We start from the raw sequence: 16,983 nt of genomic DNA, 5'->3' as shown, positions 1-16,983 counted from the left end.
AAACCATGAACAAACAGAAGAGAGGAGGTTTTAAATGGTGACGTGGTGACGTGAAAGAAGTATTCAGACGCTTTATTTAACGTCGAACTCAAGTATTTTTCAGCCCTGCGTTCCCATGGTTTTGTGACGAATTGGGACGTTTTTTGTAATTGGTCCAGTATTTCCCCTCACAGAACTCTGGAGCTGCTGGTCGACCTGCTGCCTCGGTCCGTTTTGTTTGTGTTATTGTGTGTTGGTTAAAAACACGAACGTAACACGATAATGCAGACTAATTGATCGAGGCAGCTTGATTATTTGTGCCCTACGCAGGAGTATAGATCAGGCTTAAAGGCCCAAAAAATGCAAATTCACTGATTTTTCCTGCTAATAAAAATTTCTGTGCACCACCTGAGTCTAATCTGTACATCACATTATGTTAACTGTTCAGTGACACAGTGTCGTGCTGCTCTTTCTCTTCCTGCTGAAAGCTGCATTTTCAGGCCACTGGGAATTTTGGGTTTGAGTTTTGACCCTTTGGGATTGCTGTAGCTGGTCAGTGTGGAGCGCAGAAGCAGCAGCTCTTTTTTAGTTCACACAGAGCTCAGGAAACATGTGGACTTTAAGTATTTGCACAGTGTGTCACTCAGGATGTTCAGCGTATGAAGCGAAATGCGATGCTAATCTCCATTAGCACTTTAATGGAGATTCCCATTATATGTTAGCATTGAGCTAACGGTCAAAGTGCTTTTTTTTAAAAAATGTATCGATATGATGGGCTGGAGTATCAATACAGTTTGTATAATGATATATCGCTGTATGGATTTATTGGCAGAGTCTTACCAGAGGACAGAGTGGCAGAAACCAGCTCTTTAGCGGACGCGCTTTGATGGAAAGGTCACGATGCAGCTCGCAACCAATTTCAAAACGTCCCAAATCCATGGGAAAATAGGGTCCAGGTTGAAAAATACTGTAATAAAAGTACTAATTCTATGTCCTCATTCATCATCCGTCATGAATGTAAAGCTGGATGCTGCTGCTGTAGTTGTTGAGCTCATTCTGGACGAGCTGTCAGCCTGTTTCCATGGAAACAACAGTGTGACCTGCTGATGTGTGTGTGTGTGTTTCAGCCGTGCCAGAGATGGACCCCCCCATCGACACCAATTTGATAGAATTCGAAACAAAGTGAGTATCTCGTCTTCGGACAACCGTTATTTTATTTATTTACAAACATTCACAAACAGACTTTTCCCCAGCGTTCACGTCTCGTCGCAGCGGCGGGGACACGCTCCACCTATCGGCTTAACTCTGTGTTCAGACCAGGCGCGAATTTAACCCCGACAACGCTGGACTGAGTGTTCGCACGCAACGCCAATAAACACAACCTGCCGTTTCTACCCGAAGTAAACATTTTGCTCAAACTGCTGCTGAAACGACGACGACGTGATGCAGATTTGTTAATTTGTTGATGCTTTGTCAGGATATAACTTGTGTGATGTAAAGTACAACGACAGCTGGAATAAAGTTAGACGCACATTTTCTGAACTCAGCAGGTAGTTCAACCTCCTCGCTTTGTATTCTCCAAGTAACGTCCGGTTCCGTCTGGTTTTTATAGAAGTATGAAGTCGTAGTCCAGCAGAACAGTGAAGATAAATCATAAAGCTAATTTAATAAAAGCAGTTTACTCTGAGCTCCTCCCGCGGGTAAACGGCGAAGTGTTATCGAATGATATGAAATGTTTTTATCGTGATAACGTTTGTGGCCATATCGCCCGGCTCTAGTGTTGCTATGAAATGTAAACTAAGACTACAGGAAAGGCTTTACGCTGCGTCCCAGCTGGCTGTGTGCATTTGTTAGAAAACATTTTCAAGCGTGTATATTTTAGTTTTAGTGTGTTTAAACTTCTATTAATCAGACTCTCCAGAGTGTCTCTTTCAGAGACGCCTGAAACCAGGCAGAGACTCCAGATGGTTCAAGAACCACATTCAGTTTACTTTGGATCTGCCTTGAAGAGGCGTTTAGCATGAATGCTACAGGAAGTTGTTGACGTTGTCCAGTGACGTCGCTCGACCTTACTGCGGATACAGCGATTTACTCTGCGAGTTGTTTCTTTATAGGTCTTAAATTTCATTCTGAGTGTCGGTGAAACCTGCAGAAACGCTGCGTGAGACGTTCACAGGAAGGAACTCTGAGAGGCGTTCAGAGTTGTCTTGAACGCAGCGTTAGATGGCGAACGGCGACGTGAACTGACCGCAGACACTCGGATATCAGAACCCCGACGTCCTGGTTTCACTGAATTAACTCTCTCTCTCTCTCTCCGTCCTCGCAGCAGCATCTCCCAGGACGACGACTTCGTCTTCGAGGACTTCGCCCGCCTGCGACTCAAAGGCGCCGTGGACGACAAGGACGAGGACTGCTAGGAGCTCGCCAACCTTCATACGCTCGCTTCGAAACCACCTCACACACAGAAACACACACACACACACTCTTCACGTTACATTCCCCCGGCGGAGGGGATGGATGAGGGCATGTCTGGACGGAGGCCTCGCAGGGCGCTCGCTGGTGTTCTTCCTCTCTTGCTTCAGCCATTTCGTCATGTCGCCGCCGCCATTTTTCACCGCCGTCTCTCTCTGTTTGTCTTTTTTTGCTGAAGAAACTATAAATGTTAAGCAGCTGCAGGACAGATGTTGGCGGCGTGGATCTGCTGTTTCTTCCTCTGTAGTCAGGACGTTCGGATGTGTGGGCGGGGCTTGTGAAACACCGCGGCGGTTTGAGGAAACAAAAAATAAACCCGCGTAGGAAGTTGAAGCTCTTTTACTTTGACCATCACCGTCTTGTACAAACAAAATATATATTTGAAACAGAAAAGAGAAAATAAAATCTTGTACGAGCGGTCGGGATGCGTGTTCGGTGGCGAGCGCCGTTGTTTTCTCCAAGTAAACGCTGTAGATGCTTTTTGTTTTGTTTTTTTACATCGCGGCTGGCAGCGGAGGAAACGCAGCAGTCTCACACATCAGGCGGCTGAAGTTGGATTTCACCAGCATCTCCCGCTCTCGTCACGCTCCGTCGTCCTTTTTGTAAAAAAAAAAAACAAACAAAAAAAAACATTCCAGCGTCGACGGATTTGTTTCTGTTTTTTTTTCCCTGTCTGTCGCGTCCTCCTGAAGACGTAAATCTGGTCACACCTCACGCTGTGGTTTTACTTTGCGAGGCTGACCCTGGAAGTCCGGAGCGTTTTGTGTTTGCGGGACATTATTTTTTATTCCTGTCGGTTAAAATAAATCCTGTACGTGACGTGAGCGGAATTTAAAAACTGTTATGTCCCACGAAAAAGACCAACCGCCAACAACCTGTTTCACATTTCAGGTGAAAGGTCGTGCCGGTGCAAAGCGAAGTCTTATTATATGTTAGTCTTTTTAAAACAAAGGGAAGTAGTTTGTTAGTGTAACACAGAACAGAGGAATAAGCTACATCAGACTTCGACACCGACGCCACTCGTTTGATCTGTGAGACTAATCTAGCTCAGCAGGTGAAATCACTCATTTAATTCTTCGTCGTCTTCACTTTGCTAACGATGTTTCTGTCAGATGGAGCCTCAGAGCTACAAAGATGTCGACTTTCCTCCTCTTCTTCTTTTTAAAACGCCGACGCCTTTACGCCTGAGCACAAACTCGGATCACGCTGGAATCGTTTTTTTGTTGTTTTTTTTTTTGTTTTTTTTAAACTCTCGAGTCATTTGGATACATTTTGAGATTTGACCTCTGTTCTGAAACGCGGCGTCGCTCGAGTTGTTTCTTGAGTTGAGGTGCTTTAAAACGGACGCTGACCTCGATCTGGCTCGTTAAAGGGAAACACTGGTGGTTTTTTATAATCCTCCTCCCACCAACTGACCCAGACGCTCTTTGAGCCGATATCCATTCTTGATCTCTCCGTTGCCAACAGGACGGTTTCTTTGCCAACCACTTTGTTGTTTTTGTTGTTGTTGATTTTTGGGGCTAAATACAACAGAATTTGCAGCATTTTCATTTCGATTTGTGACTTTTTGTGTTGCTCAGCAGTAAGTTGTAGAAAAAAGTAACTGCTGCTGTTTGATCTTTCCAAAGATTTTTATATTGGAGATGATTCCCAGGTTGTGTGCAGGACAGCAGACTGTATTTAAAACAACTTAGTAAATAAAAACACACTGTCAACCATCTGATTTAAATTACTGTATAATATTCATAATTCTTATCCCATCAGTTGACCCAAATGCTTTTTCAGCCAGTGTATATAAAATAAGCACATTCCTGACCTCATGACACTGTCTGGTAACTGCCTTCTTTTTTTTCAGTGAATTTTTTGTGGCTAAAAACAGAATTTGTGACTTTTTTTTTTTACTTTTAAATTTAAATTACAGAAATCGTACTCAAAACCAAATTCTTAGACATAATTTCACTGGTTTAATGTCAAAATGAGTTTAATTTCAAAAAGAAGAGTAAACTGTATTTAAACTTTTTTTTTTTTTTTAAACTGAAAATATCAGAATCATTTTAAGATTTTCCTGTAAAATTCATAGTTTGTGCCCTGAATTCTGACTGTCAGGCAGAGTAGCTGTTCACACGTGACCTAAATATGGAATTGGAAATCCTTCGGTCACGTGACCACAACTTAAACCATCTCCATGACAACTGAGCTACTCAATCCAGCGAAGAAGGCCATGAGATGTTTGAAAGCCTCGGAAACGATGAACAAATTTTTTACTTGTGACTTATGAAAAAAATGTAACTGTTTTTTAGTTTTGTCTGCCTTTTAATTTATTCCTGAAACATTACGCCTGTCACCCCTAAAATTACGGTTTGTTTATTGTCCTTGTTTTATCCTAAAATCGTTGGCTTTTATTCAACTTTTTGTAGAATTTTTTTATCACTTGAGATATTTCGACTTAATTCTTAAAAATCTGATTTTTTGTTTTCTCATATTGGCGCTAATTCTCTTTAAGCTTGATACCATGTGACGTAGAAATTACCATGACAAGTTTCCTAAAATGTTACAACTTTATTCTCAATAATTGAACTTTATTGCTGCAATATCACAACTTTTTTCCCTCAAAAATACTATTTTATTGTCAATGTTTTTGTCATAAAATTATGACCAAATTAACAATCTTAAATCTTTGAGGTTTAACTTGTAATTCTGTGAGATTTAAGTCACAATAATAAACCCCGCCCTCCTCCTCATTTATGGTCAACGGATAAAACGTAGAAAAGACCACATTTCCATAATATTAAGACTTCACCACTATATTCTTAAAATTTGACTTTATTTCAGTGCCATTAACCTTTTTCCTTTTGAGGTGTATCAAACTAATTAGTACAAATAACCAGTTAATCTTGTAATATTATGATCAAAATTACTATTTTATAGTCAATGGTTGGCTTTTTATATATATAATTCTGACAAGTCATTGAGATTTAGATTTAAGTCACAGTAACGCCGCCCTCCTCCTCCTCTTAAGGTCAACGCCATGTGACAAAATGGCACAAATAACTTAAGTTACTTTGTGATTTTTTTTTCCCCCCTGAAATTACTGTTTTATTCTCAATGTTTGGCCTTTTTTCTCATAAAATTGTGACAATTCGACTTATATCTTGAGATTTAAGTCACAATAAGTGTTTTTAACTCTAAAAAAAAAAATCTGGTCATTTATACTGTTTTGTACGAGGAAAGAAAAGTTATTCTTGTAACTTTATGTATTTATTCCTGAAATATTGCAGTTTTTTCTCAGTGTTTTGCCTTTTTGTTGTAAAATTCTCAATTAACAACTTAAATCTTTGTTGTTTCGAGAACAAAGTTATGACGCGTGAGATTCTGTTTTTGCTATTTTCGGCCGATTAATTTCGGTGGCCGAACATTCGGTTCATCCTCACTAACCAGTTAACTTTTTCTCAAAACTACTTTTCCTCAATGTTTAGTCTGTTTTTCTCATAAAATTGTGACAAATGACAAGAATTTAGCAATTACGACTTAAATCTTTGGGATTTAGTCGTAGTGTTTTTGAGAACGAAGTTGTGCTGTTGTGAGATTTAAGTCTCAATAATTATCCTGTTTTTGAGTTCGATGCCACGTGACAAACACAAAGTGCCAGGAAAAACTTTCCAGCCACTGAAATCAGTAAAATGATTTAAAATAAATCGCACCAGTGTTTCCCTTCACATCTTCTCCCGACCGACATCCGTATTTTAAAAAATGTTATTTGCATTATTCAAACTCAAAGCTCGGGTGTTCGCTCCTCTGCTTCCACTCTTTACGCTGCTTTCCAACATCCGTCACACGGCATCGGCGACTTCGAATTTGTGTCTTTAAAATGAAGTTTTGTTTTATTTTGTCCAGAAAACCTGCACAGATCAACATTTCACACGACACACAGGAGCACTGCACTTTCATCGGACAACACAAACCTGCGCACGTCATCGTTTCATTTTTGCTTACAGACGAAGAAGAATGTTTTGTTTGTTTTTAAAGTCGTGGCCATTTTTAGAAATTGTTCGTTGTGTTTTTCGACAAAGTTTCGAGTTTCACACAAACCAGCAAACTTTTATTTTATTTTACTAAAACTGCCAAAATTCCTGCACTTCCTCTTTCGCTCAGTCATTGAAGCTGCGACCCTGAAGAAGAAGAAGAAGAAGAAGAAGAAGAAGCCGACACGGAGCATGTTTTAAATTTTTTATTTAATTACATTTTGTTTCTCCTCCAAAGCAGTGCTGTGAATCGTACGAGCTGTGATTCTGTCCTTATTTTGTCGTGCATATGTGGGGTAACTCTGCTAAGTGTGAAAATATTTGGACAAGTGCCACGCCCTGGCCTGTGCGATGCTTACCATAATGTCTATAAAACATGAAGTGATTTCTGCTGGTGGGACGAACACCAGAAAAGAGAGAATTATGATTATTATGCTTCTGATTATTATTATTATTATTATTATGGTGACTTATTATCACTTCTACTGTATCATTGCGACCATGATTATTCTCATAATCATTTAAGAGTCTATTATTTTGCCATGTATTTTTTTTTTGAGATTTTTATTTTAGGTTTCTTTTTATTATTAAAGGCAAAATGAACTAACAGATTCGGCTGTCGCGTGCTGCTTCTACTGTTTTTCTTTTTGTTCTCCACCAGGCTGTTGTCATTTTAAATTTACATTGTGTTTTTGTCTTGAAATCATTGGACGCTTTGTGACGATGAACTCGCGACAACAGCGTAAAGCTCTGCGAAGAATAAATCACTTTATTTACAGTTAATGTTCTGCTAAAAGGATTAAACATCTGTCAGACAGCAACACTTCGTAGTAAAGATGAAACCACGTCATCAAAATATTTGTGTATACATGTACTTTGTAGTGCGGTACATTTATTTGAGCGCCCTCTTGTTTTGCTGTTTTACAGCTTGTGGCCTGACTTTTAGCAGGAACTTTTCAATTCCAGCATCTTTGACTCTCACATGTCTATCGCTGAATTTTGCACCTTCGTGGTGAAAATGTACAGGTCCAAAAAACTTGCTCAAAACTACCAAACATTTACTAATTTGTGCATCTACATGTTTCCACAAAGGCGTCCAGAGGGCGCCTGATTTTAAATCTGACGCCACATAAAAAAATACTAATGTATGCGTGAAAATAACAGATTTATAGATATAAGCTACTGATTACTGCATTACATTCGATTATATTCTTAGATTATTTGTCACCTGCCACCTACATTTGTCCCTTTTATATAAAGACATTTCCACCGTAAATCGGTGCAGAAAATGGCCCCAGAATGCAGGAAATTCAGTGTTTATTGGCCAGATCTTCTGGGGGAGGAGCCCCACGCCCCCCTATCGAATATTTCATCAAATATTTTTTAGCTGAATTCAAAATCATTAAGCTGATTTAACATCGAGGTGAAAAGGTTCCATATGCACATCTAAAAAGACTTTAGACGTCGTATCTGACAGCAACACTGCATTATATTACACTTATTTTGAATTTTCACCTCAGACATTTCCTCAATTTCCTGCATCCTGGTGATTTATGTTTGCACCAATTTATTAAGTGTTTACAGTCTTCAGGGGGAGGAGCCCCACACGCCCCGAGTTAATATTATCAGTGTTAATTATTACCAGTAGTGTTGCTTTATAGACGTACTTCAGGTTGGCAGCAACGGGGGGGGGGGGGCATGAGAAAATACTGGGCTAAGCCCCCAATGTTTCAAGAGCCTGGAGACGCCCCTGGACATATCTAACCATGCGTCCGGCCGTGTCGAGGCCTCGTGAGACGGCCGTACCACGTGACTGATTCAGGAAATGGTTGGCGGGTGAATTTGAAAGGAGCAGCAAAATGCAACTTTTGAACTGAACACAGATTGTTTCTACAGCTTATTTTAAACGACTAAAATATTTGATCAACTTCTGTCAGACTTGCTTTGATCAAATAATTAGTGATGAAATAGATTTTAGCTGATTAAAACTAGCAGCAGCAAGAAAGTGTTGAATTTTTTTGTTGTTGACATGGTGTTATTTTGGGGGGGCTCTTACCCCATATTACCCCTAACAATAATTTTCTAAAGCAGGTAAAGTCCTCTCCAAAAAAAGAAACCCTGGTGCCTTTATTGTCCACTTGATGGCTCACTAGAGGAAATGAAGCACCGTGAAGCTTCGGCCCACGAGTGAACCAGTTGGAAAGCTTCAATCGAGGCTTCGTGAAGCTTCGTCTCGCCGTCAGACGTATCCGAGACTGATAACCACCAAAGCAATGAAAAAAAAGCAGAACGAAAAATAATGTCAGATGATTTAATAGTTTTTTTTGTGCATGTACATTTTAGCCACGAAGATGTTCAGAAGGTGCAGAATGAGGTTTAAATTTAGATTTTTACACAAAACAGATGTTATAAAATGTTAAAGGTTGAACAACCCAAATATTTCAATAATCAGTCGTCGTTTTCCCTGTAAAAACATTTCAGTACTTTTTCTTGTTAGTATTTTTACAGTGTGGTATTTTGTGCTTGTACTTCCTGCAGTACGTGTGGAACCTGCTGAGAAAGAACAGACTCTGGGTTTATGTGAATGCAGTTTATTGTAAATCATTCCTGGTCGTACTGGTCGACTCCCGGTGGGAACATTAGGGGATATTAAAAAGGTGGCGTTTTTATTTCAGTCACGCCGTCATAAAGCGTCGTAGTCGTCGTCGTCTTCGTGCTTCCTCTTCAGCGACTCCCCGCCGGAGTTCTGCAGCACCATGTTGGTGGTGATGAGGATGTTCTTGGAGCCGATCACAGACGGGTTGATGAGGACGTTGGAGACGGGCGTGGACGGCGTGGCTGTCGGGACGAGAAGAGCAGCAGAGGGTTAAACTTCCTGAATGAAGCGTCTCAGGCCGATTAAATAAATCAAAACATCTTGAAACATTGTGGTTTAAGAGTAAAAGTATTTTATTTACAGTTTTACACACTTTGTACTTTGTAACTTGGTGTATTTGCTACTGATTTTGCCAGTTGTTGGTTTTAGAGGTATTTGTACTCTTGAGTACTTTTTTTTTTTATTTTCTTTCTCCTCCTCAGATCTTGTACTTTTTACTTTTCTACATTTATCTGACGGCTTCAGTTACTTTACAAAGTCAGATTTTTACATAAAATGTGATGTTTGTTATAAATTATAAACATTTTATATAAGAACAGCCGACAGGTTCGTTAACTAGTTTTCATGTACAAACATTTAATGGTGATTTGCTGCTTTTCATTTATCTGTAATAATAATTTTGAGCTTTGTACAAAAACAAACATGAAGACAAAAAAAAAAAAAAAAATCAGCAGATTGATCCAGAATGAAAATAATTATAAGCTGCTGTCAAAATAGTTCAAATTAAGGACGCACCGAACGTTCGGACGAAAATAGAAAAAAACAAAACAACAAACAGCACTTTCGGTGTTTGGCGGAGAAAATTTATTTTACTGAACAATCCTGTTGACACGTCGACCAAAAATGTTCATATCGGTGAATCCCGAGTAGTAAAATAATAAGTAATAAATATCTAACAGTACAAGAGGACATTTTTCATTCTGCGTCCAGTAATTTTAATACTCTAAGTACATTTTCCAGATTACACTAAACATACTTTTACTTAAGTAACATTTTCAATGCAGTAATTTTACTTGTAACAGAGGAGATATGTTCATCACTGACACCAACGTATCTGAGTTTTTACTGAAACGCCTTTATAATCTTGAATACATGGAAAGTTCTGTTTGTCAGCAACTTCTGACAAACTACTGTAATAGTACTTTTAAGTACTTTTGATACTTCAGCACTTTGACTTTAGTAGAAATATAAATTGCAGACTTGTGCTCGTAGTGGAGTAAGTAAAAGTACAGGATGTGTGGAGAAAGATTTAATGTTTAAACACTTTGCTGTCAGACTTAAATAAGCAGCTGGGAGGGAGCGGGTTCTTACTGGTTTTGGTGGTGGCGGTCTGAGAGGCCGGTGGGATCTGCACGGTGAACCTCTGACCCGTCAGCGACACCGGAGCTCCGACTTTGGTGGCGACGGACTGGACAGACGGCGTTCCTGCGGAGGAAACACGAGGTCACAACAGGCAGACAAAAAAATCACTCGGTCCACATGAAGGATCCGGGTTTTAAAGGACTGGATCTAAAGTCTCGCATGAAATGAGTCAAACATCATGTAAGAGATGTGCGGTTATGTTTAGCAGCACAGGCGGTTTTATGTTTCGTCATCGTGAACTCAATAAAACACTAAACTAATAGGACACAAAGAATCGATGCTCCAGAGGTGAGCGTGGGTAACCCATCATTTCTTAATCCCAGTCACACGCTGCAGCCCCGACTGACGATGATGAAGTACGACACGCAGCCGCTGCAGCTAACGCAGGTTTATCAAACAAACACGACGTTCTTCCACTCTGTAGGAGTTTCACAAAGTGCGTGATATTTCTGAGGATCCACATCAGAACCATAACGGTGTGTAACTGGTGTGTAACTGGTGTGTGGTGACTGACTCACCGAGGGTCGGCGTGCTCGGTCTGCTGGACACGGCGCCCACGCTGAGGCGAGGCACAGATATCCTGCTGGCAGACGACGACACCTGGGAGGAAAAGATAACGAGTTGTTTTGGGGACAAAAAGTCAAACTTCACAAAATAAAAAACGTGCAACAAAAGGTTTTGTTTTACCTTCTTCTGTACGGACTTGAGTCTGTAGTTGGGCGCCGTCAGACAGTAGCGGTCCGGGGGGAGCCGAGGTCCTGTGTAGGGTTTGATGAGCGGGAGGGGCGTCTGGTTCTTCTGCCTCGCAACCTCCAACAGGAACTGAACACAGCAGAGCCGGAGAGCCGGGTCAGAAAACAGAACAGAGCTGCTTTAACCTCTTCACGTGGTCGTGGCGGCGGCTTTCTGTCTGTGCACACGGCTGCCACGTTAACTTCAAACTCGTATGATCCACCGTCTGAAAGCTAAAATCCTCCTGATTCAACCAACGCAAACCATTTCAAGCCTCTGTCAGACAGCCGGTACGATGAAAAGCGACGCGACTCTGAAGCCTCACAGTAACTTAATCCACCGACCGAAACGCTCTTATTGTCAAAGCTCCACACGATCCAATCCAGTAAAAACATTTAGTCCATCAGGAAATCCAGAGCGACGCAGCAGCAGCCGCCGCCTGCCGCCAGGGGGCGGGGCTGTTTCAGACAAAACACGCCAGGACCCTCAGAAAACCCTGCGGGAAATCATTCTTCATGGTGTTGGTCTGAAATGTAAACTTGGACGAGGAAACGCTTCCTGCCAGCTGCACTGGTTAACCAACATTTTCAAGTGGAAATGAAAAATATATATTAGTTTTAGTGTTTAAACTTCTTCTATTAATCAATTAACTCCAGAGTTTCTTTCAGAGACTCCAGATGGTTCAAGGTTTACTTTGGATCTTGGCGTTCAGCATGACTGTTGGGAGGTTAACACATCTCCAGGCTGGTCGCTCCGCTCTCACACCGTGACGCATCTTACTTGTTCTCAGGTAAGGACTGCTAGCCAATCAGAAGCAGAGAAGGGCGGCTCGTAAGAAACAAGGTAGTGTGATCCAAATCAAAGCCGCTTCAGACTGAGACCGTAACAGATGGTAGAAGTTACTCTCAGGTCCACGACCACACGTCAGAGCGCAGGCTTCCCCCGCCGCCACCTGCGCAGCTCAACTCCCAAAATATTCATCACATTTCTGTTCCACCGTCACTTCTGGTAAAACTGTCAATATTCTAAATCTACACAGCTGATTTCACCTCAAAACTTCTCACAAGTGGATTTAGTGATGAAATAACATGTGAAACCTGTAAAATATAAACTTCCTGTTGCGTCTGTCTGCTGCAGCGATGATGATGCAGTGAATACTGAATATTCTCTCTGACCAATCAGCAGCCTGTCCTGTTTTCACGTCACATTTTAGTTTCCCTCAGCTCGCTTTACGGAGGAGAGGCGATACAAAAACAGTACCTGTATTTCTACCATGGAAACCAAACAGAGGCGAGTGGAGCCAAAGGGCCTCGGCGCAGACTAGCTTGGTTTGAGGGGTCTGACCCCGCCAGCCGCTTGGCGAGCTTTGTGACGTCACAACTAAAGGAAGTGAAGCGGCTGGACTACAAACCAGCTGTTTTCAGAGCAGAGCTTTCTGTGGAGGTGGGAACTCCTTTGGGCTTTTTCACCCAGCAAACCTGTTACAGCACACAGAAGAGATAAACTCTATAAAGGAGACGGGAAAAGCCAAAAAGCAGAACACCTCCTCTTTAAAACACCCGACTTCACAGCAGAAATAATCAGGTTTACAGCCTGGTTTTGATCTCTGTCGCCGATTCCCCGTTCATGACACCTGTGTGGAGTGAATTTATATTTATAACGCAGCCGTTTAAATGACATTAAGGCTTGATATAGTTTATATGTGGTGCATGTTAAGGACCAGCTAAACGTGTAAACCACTTCTCTGACAGAACAATCCTCTGACGGGTTCATTTCTTTTCATATTCCCAAATCAGGGATCGTAGCGGCAGAGAACTAATATGAAACTAAATTCACACAGGACGTCGTGTTTAATCAAGATGGTTGGTTTTCAGCTGAATGGATGTTTTGCTGCTCCAGACTAATGTCTGAAAGAAGCAGCGGGTTCATCCTGTAACAAACCGCTGCAGCGCGCTCTGGACTTTTAACTGAATGAATGAAACACCGTCTGCTTGTAACTCCAGTGTGTGAAGAGTGTAAACACAGGTGTGAGGGCGGCGGACGCTTACGTCTCGAGGTGGCGGCGAGGTGAACGACTGGTCCATGCGGCACTGGATGGCCAGCTTGATGTCGTCCGCGTCCACGCTGGACTTCTTGGCGTGTGTGGCGTAGATTTTGGCGTCCTCGATGATGGTCGTCACGTATCCTGCGGACACAAACGGAGTGTTGGTGATACTGTTGATGAAAAATCTCAAACGTTAAATGTGTAAAAACACAAGCAGCTTCAAAACGGCTACATTATTTTAAACACAGTCCGAGTACGTTCATCTGACGGAGGCTGAAAGCCGCCAACGATCATCTTTGTTCTTCCTCAGGCGTTAATTCAATTTAAAACAAAGAGCGTCTGCAGGGTCAGATTAGGGCCGGCCATCAGGAACCGTGTGGATCCTGCTCCGTCCATCAAAACTCGCCAGGATTTAGTCTTCGCTCCTCTTTTGTCATGTTCACAGGGACAGAAGCTGCTGCACGCTTTGAGGTCACGTTATCATCAGCATTGTTTATTCTTACTTAAAGATGCTAATAAATCTTTCTCAAAGCACTTTCAGCAGTTCTTTGTCATTTCGTGCTGCTCAAGTAAAGTAAAGCATTTTAAATAACAGATGCCGACACGTTTCATCCTGTTGACGTGAGCCTCTGTTACATCCGGGTTGCTGCTCGGAACAGTTAGCAGCCGCCCTACTCTGCATCAGAGGCGTCCCCTCCGGGACAGAGGCAGCCCCCTCCGGGACAGAGGCAGCCCCCTCCGGGACAGAGGCAGCCCCCTCCGGGACAGAGACGCCCCCACCGGGACAGAGGCAGCCCCCTCCGGGACAGAGGCAGCCCCCTCCGGGACAGAGGCAGCCCCCTCCGGGACAGAGGCAGCCCCCTCCGGGACAGAGACGCCCCCACCGGGACAGAGACGCCCCCACCGGGACAGAGACGCCCCCTCCTCCAGGACAGAGACGCCCCCTCCTCCAGGACAGAGACGCCCCCTCCGGGACAGAGGCAGCCCCCTCCGGGACAGAGGCAGCCCCCACCGGGACAGAGGCAGCCCCCTCCGGGACAGAGGCAGCCCCCTCCGGGACAGAGACGCCCCCACCGGGACAGAGACGCCCCCTCCGGGACAGAGGCAGCCCCCTCCAGGACAGAGACGCCCCCTCCTCCAGGACAGAGACGCCCCCTCCGGGACAGAGGCAGCCCCCTCCGGGACAGAGGCAGCCCCCACCGGGACAGAGGCAGCCCCCACCGGGACAGAGGCAGCCCCCTCCGGGACAGAGGCGCCCCCTCCGGGACAGAGGCGCCCCCTCCGGGACAGAGACGCCCCCTCCGGGACAGAGGCCCCTCCTCCGGGACAGAGGCAGCCCCCTCCAGGACAGAGGCGCCCCCTCCTCCAGGACAGAGACGCCCCCTCCTCCGGGACAGAGACGCCCCCTCCTCCGGGACAGAGACGCCCCCTCCTCCGGGACAGAGACGCCCCCTCCTCCGGGACAGAGACGCCCCCTCCGGGACAGAGACGCCCCCACCAGGACAGAGACGCCCCCACCGGGACAGAGACGCCCCCTCCGGGACAGAGGCAGCCCCCTCCAGGACAGAGGCGCCCCCTCCTCCAGGACAGAGACGCCCCCTCCTCCGGGACAGAGACGCCCCCTCCGGGACAGAGGCGCCCCCACCAGGACAGAGACGCTGAGATCTGACAAGCAGAATCTGAACTGATAGGATCCCCAACCCTCACAACAGACTTTGTGTCCATCTCAGGCTTCCGTCCTGCTCAGACGTGTTGCTAACTCACTGTAGGTGAACTCCAACATCTGGTTGATGACTCGAGGCTCGTACTCCGTGATCCCCATGTCCTTCAGGATCTGGATCATCACCTGCAAAAACACAGTCAGGACCCGTCAGAGCGGCAGCAGGGCGTAACGTTCGTTTCTCCTTCTACTGATTAATCACGTGGAAGCTGATCAAACACAAACCTCAGGGGCTGAGACGATCAGCGGGTTGATTATTTGTTTTGGACCTTTTTAAAACAAACACTCACAGGTTTCAGCTCCTAAAACTATTTTTTAAATTATAAATCTAATATTTGGGGGTTTTGGACGTTGTAACTATTATATAAACCAGACAAATGCTGGATTACTTCAAAAGTGCCGTACAAATAAAATTGGCTCACTTCACGACAGCAGAGCTAAAATGATGATAACTGATCGACAGAATATGAATCATTCGTTTTGACAAACCATTAAGTCTTTTAGGTTAAATAACTTTGGGTTTGGGACAAAAAAAGCTATTTGAAACCATCATTAAGCAGCGACCTCGTCTGTCCGACCCGGACGACTTCGTTACATTTCACAGATGCATTTTACTGCGTTCACTTTCAACCATTATGTTATTTTCTTATTACTTTTGCAATACTCTCATTCCCACGACTACCTCCAGTATTTGCACGATAACGCTCATATTATACTGATACTGCACGTGTTTGTGTGTGTGCACACAGGCGAGGTCACGAGAACACTTCCACACCAACAGTCTGAAAACATGTCGTACTCGTCTTTCTACAGTATCGTCAGATGGAAGACGGCGACAAGTGCAGCTCAATAACTTTAGTTTTTCAACAAAGAAATCTCAAACTACTGCCAATTCATATAGCTGCTACTCTTCAACACTTTGTAAAGAAAAATTAAGAAAATTTAATAATTAAATGTGCACAGTGTTGTAATTTCAACTGCTTGTTCATTTAGACAACAAACCAGCTCTCGTCTGCTTGATGTTCTCTGTAGTTTTCAAATGTTTTTTTATATTAAAGGAGTGTGTGTTGAAGTGCATGATGGGATTGACTCGTGGAATTTCCCTGGCATTCCTGCAGGGCTGGGAAATAAATTATCACAATATAATTTCCCTCAATAACAATATAATAAATATTCAACATAGCGTCAATAGATATTTGGGTTCATTCAACTGAATCTTGAACAAATTAGCAGTTCATTTTTCTATTAAAATATTTATTTTGGGACAAACAATTTGTTGAAAAAAATCATAATTGCTTTGAATGTTCTACCTCCGATTTGTTAAGTGCTCCACTGTTCGGCATCAAGTGTTTGTTCTGAGCATAAAGAAAAGTTTAACCGCGTAATTAAACATCTGATGTCTTCAATTTTCACTCAACAGCATAAATCAGCCTTTAAACTTGAAATAAATTGGATTTTTGGACATTTATCGTGATAATTATCGATATCGAATGATGTGAAATGTTTTTATCGTGGTAACATTTTTGGCCCTACGTTCTCCGTACAGACTGCTAAATGTTCTGCTGTCGAGACATCCTTAGCATAACTGTATATGATCCTTGTAGAGACATTTTAGTTTTTCCTTTTAATTTCATTAGTGCTTCTTTTCTATACTTTATTCTATGTTGTAGTTTAATTCTATTCTATTTTGGTTTGATATGCGGGCAGGTCAACGTTTTAGCCACATGTAACATGTTCATTAATATCCCGCTGATGTGGGAGTGACGCCACTTTTCAGCTTTCATCAGAAGAGTTTTCAGACTAGAGGGGCGACGATTAATCGATTAGTAGTCGACTATTAAATTAATCACCAACTATTTTAATAATCGATTTGAGTCATTTATTTAAAATTCTCTGATTCAGGCTTCTTAAATGTGAATATTTTCTGTTGCAGTAAACTGTATATATATATATACATATATATATATACATATATATATACATACATACATATATA

The 16,983-nt window shown here is 42.9% G+C and overlaps 2 protein-coding genes across 5 annotated transcripts in view; one reads left to right on the top strand and one right to left on the bottom strand.

The window, feature by feature from the left end:
• Positions 1-7,082, top strand: part of LOC119895627 (arrestin red cell) — a 42,824-nt gene extending 35,742 nt beyond the window's left edge. For 2 of the 4 annotated variants that reach the window (XM_038708872.1, XM_038708875.1), the window contains 2 exons: positions 1,107-1,161; positions 2,309-7,082. In XM_038708872.1, the coding sequence (XP_038564800.1) occupies positions 1,107-1,161; positions 2,309-2,396 (143 nt within the window). In that variant the 3' untranslated portion in view covers positions 2,397-7,082. Of the gene's footprint in view, positions 1-1,106; positions 1,162-2,305 lie in introns of all 4 variants that reach the window. The other 2 variants (XM_038708871.1, XM_038708874.1) reach the window with 1 other exon arrangement.
• A 1,688-nt stretch (positions 7,083-8,770) lies between these two features.
• The window catches only part of taf9 (TAF9 RNA polymerase II, TATA box binding protein (TBP)-associated factor), a 9,636-nt gene continuing 1,423 nt past the window's right edge, over positions 8,771-16,983 (bottom strand). Inside the window, exons 2-7 of the mRNA XM_038708897.1 lie at positions 15,032-15,113; positions 13,272-13,408; positions 11,179-11,313; positions 11,010-11,091; positions 10,441-10,554; positions 8,771-9,311 (exon numbers count right to left, since the gene is read on the bottom strand). Of these exons, the coding sequence (XP_038564825.1) occupies positions 9,157-9,311; positions 10,441-10,554; positions 11,010-11,091; positions 11,179-11,313; positions 13,272-13,408; positions 15,032-15,113 (705 nt within the window). The 3' untranslated portion in view covers positions 8,771-9,156. The remainder of the gene's footprint in view (positions 9,312-10,440; positions 10,555-11,009; positions 11,092-11,178; positions 11,314-13,271; positions 13,409-15,031; positions 15,114-16,983) is intronic.

The sequence above is a fragment of the Micropterus salmoides genome, unplaced genomic scaffold (genome assembly GCF_014851395.1).
Source record: "Micropterus salmoides isolate LMB-PRFRI ecotype aquatic unplaced genomic scaffold, ASM1485139v1 Ms_hic_scaffold_9, whole genome shotgun sequence".
In the NCBI taxonomy this organism is placed as follows: Eukaryota; Metazoa; Chordata; class Actinopteri; order Centrarchiformes; family Centrarchidae; genus Micropterus; species Micropterus salmoides.
This window is presented reverse-complemented; position numbering and strand designations above follow the sequence as displayed.